The 7,739-nt window shown below is 35.6% G+C and overlaps 1 protein-coding gene across 2 annotated transcripts in view; it reads left to right on the forward strand.

The window, feature by feature from the left end:
- Nucleotides 1–7,509, forward strand: part of LOC306864270 (anthrax toxin receptor 1-like) — a 28,465-nt gene extending 20,956 nt beyond the window's left edge. For both annotated transcript variants that reach the window (XM_079408187.1, XM_079408186.1), the window contains exons 15-18: nucleotides 324–419; nucleotides 507–674; nucleotides 2,912–2,992; nucleotides 4,954–7,509. In XM_079408187.1, the coding sequence (XP_079264313.1) occupies nucleotides 324–419; nucleotides 507–674; nucleotides 2,912–2,992; nucleotides 4,954–5,400 (792 nt within the window). In that variant the 3' untranslated portion in view covers nucleotides 5,401–7,509. The remainder of the gene's footprint in view (nucleotides 1–323; nucleotides 420–506; nucleotides 675–2,911; nucleotides 2,993–4,953) is intronic.
- The last annotated feature ends 230 nt before the right edge of the window (nucleotides 7,510–7,739 follow it).

The raw sequence follows: 7,739 nt of genomic DNA on the forward strand, positions 1-7,739 counted from the left end.
TTACTTTGTGCGCCCTTGAGCATAATTGAATTAAACAAAGGATGCATTCATTTGTAATCAGCTCCTCCAAACACTTAAAATCATCTGCCTAATAATTACAGTGTCCGTTTGGCTGGCTAGCATGAGCCACAGCGTCTTTTTCCATCCTCTACTGAAACTTTATTCTTAAGCAATATTTCATCATATTGTTCATCATAATGTTTTTCCAGTAACAATTTAAAACCAACAGAATTTGACATGGAATTGCTATCTAAACAGTTCTTGATTGATAAAATCAAGTCATTGAATAATTCATGTTAACTTAAGACTGTCTTTCTCTGAAGGATGAAGAGGATGAAGCCTATCCAAAAAAGAAATGGCCGACAGTGGACGCCTCGTATTATGGTGGGAGAGGAGCTGGTGGCATTAAAAGGATGGAAGTAAGGCAAGGGTGTCTGGAAAGAAAATAACAGCTTCCATTTGCTCCGGTCCACTGCAATGATATGAATGAGTATGTGTGTGTCCAGGTGCGCTGGGGAGATAAGGGATCCACTGAAGAAGGAGCCAAACTGGAGAAGGCAAAGAATGCTCGGGTGAAGATGCCAGAGCAAGAGTTTGAGTTTCCGACCACTCGGACCCTAAACAATGGCATGAGGAAACCCATCTACCCTCAGAAGTGGTACTCACCAATCAAGGTAGATCAGTTTACTTTCAGGGGGACTATAAGTGCAACCACAGGTTTCGTTTTCAACATTAGAAAACTGAAGCATTACATTTAGATATTCTAACCCCGGGTTCACAGACAAGTCTTAAGCCTAATCCCAGGCTAAAATCTAAGTCTGAGCTGTTTCAACTAAAAGAAACTTGCTCTGACTGATCTTAAAATATATCAGTGCCTTTATTTTGTCTCAAAATGCACACCAGTAATGTTTTTTCTAAAATGACTCAAATGTCCTAATTGAACTATGGCCTAATCCTGTTTTAGTCTAAACCCTGTCTGTGAATCCAGGCCTAAATGTCTTAAAAGTTCAAATATGTCTTAAAAGCGATACGTTATTTGCCAGTACCTCAAGATGTGCTGCAAAACCATTACGATTTGATTAGATTCAGGGGCATGCAATTGATATATTCATATTACAATATTGTGTGTCTATTTTACACTAGTTACTTTTTTTAACTAAAAAATGCAACCAAAATTTAATTTAATTGAACTTGAATCTGAATATTGCAAATTCTTTATCCCAATTGGGACATCCGCAACAAAAATACACTTTAGGTTTTTAAATAATAGAAAACAATAAATAATGAGAAAAATAATCAAGTCACACATAATATTATTAATCGTCAGCTCTTCATTGGCTTGTGCAGTAATCTAGTTTTTTTTTGTCAATGTTAATATACTCAATTTTTCAAAGTTTTAAATAAAGATTATTGGACTACATTTTATAAGAATATACAATTTATAATAATAATTTCTATAATAATAAAATACTTTCTATATTTAATTTATTTTTTACATTCAGTTCAATGCCTTACTTGCCATTTCTTTGTAATTACGTGTGAAATTTATGAGCAATATTTTGAGTGAAAATTGTTTAATAGAAAATACTTTTTTTTTTCAGTGTAGGATTTACACAAAAAAATTGGTACTCCAGGTGTTGCAAAAATACAGAATGATATAGAGAAATAGATAAAAATAAATAATATCAAAATAATCAAATCAATTTAAATGACAGCTCTGGAAATTCCATTTTTTTTTATAACAAACAAGTCTTTTAATATGTATTATAGATATATATATTTTTTTGTTGTGTTGTTGAGAAATCATATCGTTAGTCATTTGATCGATGCATCGATCCATACTTTGTTTAAAAAATAAATAAATGAATACCTTTTTTCTTCAGTTATTATCTGTTAATATAAAGTCTACTAAAGTTAATTTTTATTCTTAATTTATCAAGTTTGGCTGGTGACAGCATGGCATTGACCAGAACCAAACCAGCTCTAACTAGCCTGAACCAGAATGAAAATTCATGCTGGTCTACGTTGGCCAGGGATGGCATCGTAAAAGGTGTTGAATTAACACAAAGTGAGACAGAAAATATTCATATCCCAGTGCGTCCTCGCCAAAACACATTAAACAACAGCTATGGATGACCCAGTACAGTGTCATGCTTACGGTATGGTCATCTGGTGGACAACAAAGGACTTGGTCATTTATCAGAAGACTGGAAGGTGCTCAGAAGAAGCGGCGTGTGCTGTGGTGGCCTCAGCCAGTCTGGGAAGCGGTTCTTGCATTGTTTCATAATGTCTCTGTCAGATGGAAGGGGAGGGTTAATTTGAACCAGACACTGAACTGAGCTGACCCAAGGGAGATGAGCTTTGCAGAGCTGGTCCATTTCCCAACAAAACAAACTCCTTTTCTCTCTCTTCCACCTTCTTTCCTCTGGATTATGTTGGGTGACAGTTCGCTCTGAGAGGGAGAAATTAAACACATATAGGTTGAGAGAAATGAAGAGAAGCTTCTGTGTATATTTGGCCCAGATTCTGCAAAAAAATGACTCAGTAAAGTGATTTTACACGCAAATAATGAGAAATTTTAATATTCACTGAATTGAAAATACACACCGAAGAATCAGAGTCAGTCAATTAGATGTCCGCGTCACTAAATTCCAAGTGTTACTATTCAACCAGCTTACTATTTTTCTTTGATCCTGACAGGAAATTGGAAAATTAGTGGAACTTGTCAGTTAACAACGTGCATAAAATAAAATTCAACATAAGATCTCTGTAAGTCTCTCTGTACCGCTCTTTGTAGTCAATTACAGATTACCTTGAAAGTCATCTTTGCATTGATGATGAAGTGTTTTGCAGCTTGAATTTCTCACCAGCATGCTTTGAAGTGTTGATCTGTTGTGTTCGGATCTTTCAGGGGAAACTGGATGCCCTGTGGGTGTGGCTTAGGAGAGGATATGACCGCGTATCTGTGATGAGGCCTCAGCCGGGAGAGAAGGTAATGAATAGTGCCATACGTAACACACATGCTCTGTATTAGAACAACGTTAACAATGTTGTCAATTTGTGGCATATGCACACAACAGGTCAAAGGTTTGGAACAATAACATTTTTTAGTCTCTTATGCTTACCAAGCTTGCATTTATTTGATTAAAAATACAGTGAAAACTGTAAAATTATCATAATTTAAAACAACTCTATTTTAATATAATTTAAAATTTAATTTATTCCTGTGACGCAAAGCTGAATGTGCAACATTATTACTCCAATCTTCAATGTCACATAATCCTTCAGAAATCCTTCTAAAATGCTTTGATTTAATGCTCATTTCATATTATTATCAATGTTAAAAACAGCTGCTGCTTAATATTTTTGTTGAAACCACAGTACACTAAGAAATTTGGAGTAAGCACCAAAAAAAAAAAAAACATCATATTAATTGAGCACCAAATCAGCATATTAGAATGAAAATTCGGCTGAAAGTTCCATCACAGGAATAAATAACATTTTAAAAAATATTTGAGAAAAGGTATTTTAATTTATTTTAACAGCCTTAGTGAGCATAAGTGACTTCTTTAAAAAAAATCCTTATTCCAGTTGTTTGACATGTAGCGTATAATTTATTAAATTAACTTCGTCAAACCTATAGCATAGATATTCGCCATATAAACTCTGTGACAATATTTTCAAGTTATAACACATAGGGCTAAAACTTTCCACACAAGGTAGTAGAAGGTAATGCTGAATATAAAGCAGTCCTCTGGGTTATTTCAGAATCTGTTCTTGTTAAAATGTTGCAGGCAGATTGTGAGGAACACTTGAAAACATTGTGATGCATATTGAGGATGAAAGGAGGCCAGCTGTTAGCAATAAATGCAGTCAGAAACAGAGGCAGAGTGAAGGTACACAGGACGCTGGCTCAGCTTCAGACCAATAGGACCAGTCTGCTAATATTGCTCCTGCCTAAAGGAATGCACCATAGTCTGCTTAAAACATTAACCACCCTCCCGTTTCCCTCAGAAGAATGCACAGAGGGGAGTTTTGGGGTGTCTGATCTGCTGTGGTAAATAAAACAAGAAAGTTGGACAGAAATCAGATGGCCTTTAAAATTAAAGCAATGCGACTGCTTTGGATCTTCACAGGCAAACAAGAGCTTCTGTTGACTCATTAAAGCTATATTAAACTGCACTGAGCTATATAACACAAAACAGTAAACTGTACTCGATTCATCTCACGAATGCCCTTTCTATCATTCAAAGCCATACTGTGGAATCAACCTGATTTTAAACAAGTAGAAACTATTAGAGGTGCCATAAGAAATCAGATTTTCCTTGATCTTGTCAAGTCAGAGTTTGACATACTATTTAAATATGTACTTAATTTTCCTAAAAACCATGTCTTGGAATAATCAGAAAACAAACTATTAATATGCACTACCGTTCAAACGTTTGTGGTAATTTTTTTAATATTTATGAAAAGTCTCTTATGCACACTGCATTGATTTGATCAAAATACAGTAATATTGTGAAATATTATTACAATTTAAAATAACTTTTTTATTTTAACATTTTAAAATGTAATTTATTCTTGTGATGGCAAAGCTGAATTTAGCAGCCATTACTCCAGTCTTCAGTGTCACATGATCCTTCAGAAATCAATCTATGCTGATTTACTGTTCAATAAATATTTCTTATTATCATTGTTTAATATGTGGTAACTCTGAAACGTTTTTGTTTAGGATTGTGTGATATAATAGAAAAAATCTTACTGACCTCACACTTGTCACATTTCAACATCAACACCTTTTATGTTATTCAAAAACTTAGCACATCCAGAAAACATGGCTTAATTCTTTGTCCTGAAAAAGAAAAAATATCCCAAAACAATGTTTTCTGTTTTTATTTCATATGTATTCATTAAGAGCTTTTACAAATGAAATGTAAATGTTTAACTCTCCAGGGACGCTGCATGAAATTTACCCATGTGAAATCCTCCCCGCCCCTTCGATACCCGCTTTACAACAACCCGTCGAGCCACATCTACAGCCTCCCCCACAGCAGATGCCCTCCTGTTCCGCAGGGCACCCTACCGCCCACCCCACGCTGCTCCGCCCACTCTCCAACCTCCACCCTGCCCCCTCTGCCATCAACCCCGCCCCCAACATCCATAACCCCTCCTCCTTACACACCACCTCCAACCAGAGCTCTTCCTCCTACCTGTCTGAACATCAGTGTGACTCTGCCTCCTTCTCCACCCACTCCACCACCACCAACAAGCTTCCTGCCACCCTCGTCACCCAGCACCTTGCCTCCGCCCCCTCAGGCGGCTCCGCCCGGACGAGCCCCGCCCCCTTCTCGTCCACCACCTCGCCCAGGCCCTGATGAACCGCAGTGCTACCAGGACTGAGTAGACCTAAATGATTTGCACAAGAAAAGCTGCTGGTTACAAAAATTAAGCGCTACATTTTTCAGGCATTAGAAAGGAGCAACATGATTGTTATAAATGACAATGGTTGCAAACGGGATTTAATGTGGCAGTGACTGTATTATTGCATACTGGATTCTGATTAGGTTGACAAACATTCTAAGATGTTAATTTTCTAAAACTGCACATGAAGTAGCTCTGGGGTTGTTGACTTTCAATATCACCTTGCCATGTTCTTTATGAATTGTTTTGAGGTTTCAAATGAACAATGTCAAAGTGAGTCAGATGAAAGAATCCGAGAGAGATTATAAATTATAAGCATTTGGAGTTTTTAAAATGAAAAATTTTAGATGTATTTGATTTGCATAGAAAATTTCCATCTATTTGGATTACACAGCTCATACAAACAAATAAACTTAATGCGATGCATATTCATCAGTCACGCAATATCAGGTAGGATTTTTGCAATAATACTAATAAACTGAATGAGTTTACACAATAGCCAGGTTTATATATTTATCATCATCAATAAATCAATCTCGTACATTTGAATTATTCCAATATTGCTTGTTGCCCAGCTAGCTGTATTTCAATCATTTTTAAGTGAATGAACTTAATTGTTTTATGCTGATTCTAAACAAATTTAATAAATGCATTCTGAATTAGGATTATGTAAATAAAATAAAAAAGATGCAAATAATAAACTATGCCATTATATTAAAACTGTGTAACGCCATGCTATTTTATATACATTTTAAATAAGCAGATTTTTTTTGAGGGTGGAAACTGACGTTGGGCCATTAAATAATTGAAGACTACGTGTTTAAATATTCAAAAATTCAGCGGTCTGTTGACATTTATTCTATGCTAAAAGGTAGCCATTTTAATGCCTAATGGCTTCATTGTTCATTAAAAATGATTCTGTAAATTATTCACATTGTATCATTATTAGCATCTTAACGTAGCTTTGCAGATATGAAAGGTTTAAACCAGAAGCATCAGTATTATAGATCCTTTAGTACTTCAGAGATCAGGTTCAGTTTTGATGCTTTTTGAACATGTCAGGAAAACATCTGCAGGATAAAACATTCAAGTGACTGCAAGAATGGAAGAAAACAATGACAAAACTGATCAAATAGTCCATTCGGTCTGTATTCCTAAAACCCAGAAGAGAATTAGCAAGTCCATAAATTCCTCAAGGCATTTCCAGTGGGAGTTCAGAAAAGTGGTTTTGGATTCGAGTAAATTAAAGTGTGTTAACATTTGAAGAGACTTTCACATTCTCCAAAATACAGTGCACGCATATCGACTACAAGCATGTGAGTTTGTTGAAGAATCGGACGGTTGTCTATAACATAGGAACGTTTCTTCAAGTTAAATTAACCACGGACCATATTTCACTTATAAACTGAAAACAGCCACATATACAACCCATTAGAAAGTCCAGAATTAGCCTACAAATTAACATCATGACTGAACAGCTCTATTAAAGGAAACTGCATGACTGATCAAAAAAAGCAATGTGGTTGACATTTCAGTGTTATTATCTGGCTGATCGTTTGCAGAACTGTACTGTATATATGGATGCTTTCTAAACAGCTGTGCTAACAACAGATCAGTATTCATGAGGTGCTTTATGATTTTTAATTTAAAATGTCTTTTGTTCTGTCATTTGCAAGTGATGCATTTAAAGGGATAGTTCGGTGTCATTTACTGACCCTCATGTCACTCCAAACCATTGACTCGGTTTCTTCTGTAGAACACAAAATGATTCAAATGCATTTGATATATTTTCCTGTTAAAGAAACTCATACAGGTTTGAAATGGCATGACATTAAAGTATCACAGAATTTGTAATAATGCTACAAACTACTCATTTAAGCATACAGCAGTTCTATGTTTTTTGTTGTTGTTGCTACATTTAACTATTCTGTCTCTTCTTTTATCTTGAACAGTGATTTTTATTTCTCATTCTGGGTTGAAAAGCTTGTGCTTGAGGTGTTACAGATGTTCAGAGCGTGTCAGGCTATTCCTTTTTAACGAAGAGCATGTTTTTACATGCTTCAATTAAACTTTGGAATTTGTACTGTGTCTTATGTTTGTGTCAGCATATTTTATGTGGGCTCAATAGCATGTTTTCATCAGATTTTGGTATCACAATTATGACTCTTTGATGAAACGTAATGTGGCCATGGGCTGTATTAAGACCATCAGAGGCTCTGGGGCTTTAACTCTCAAAGGCTGCAGTGTTTCACGCACACTCATACAGCAAATACAATCAATATTATATTCAAATGAGCCCAGACTTATCACATGCTTCT

This window comes from Barbus barbus, assembly GCF_936440315.1.
Source record: "Barbus barbus genome assembly, chromosome: 45".
NCBI classification, from domain to species: Eukaryota; Metazoa; Chordata; class Actinopteri; order Cypriniformes; family Cyprinidae; genus Barbus; species Barbus barbus.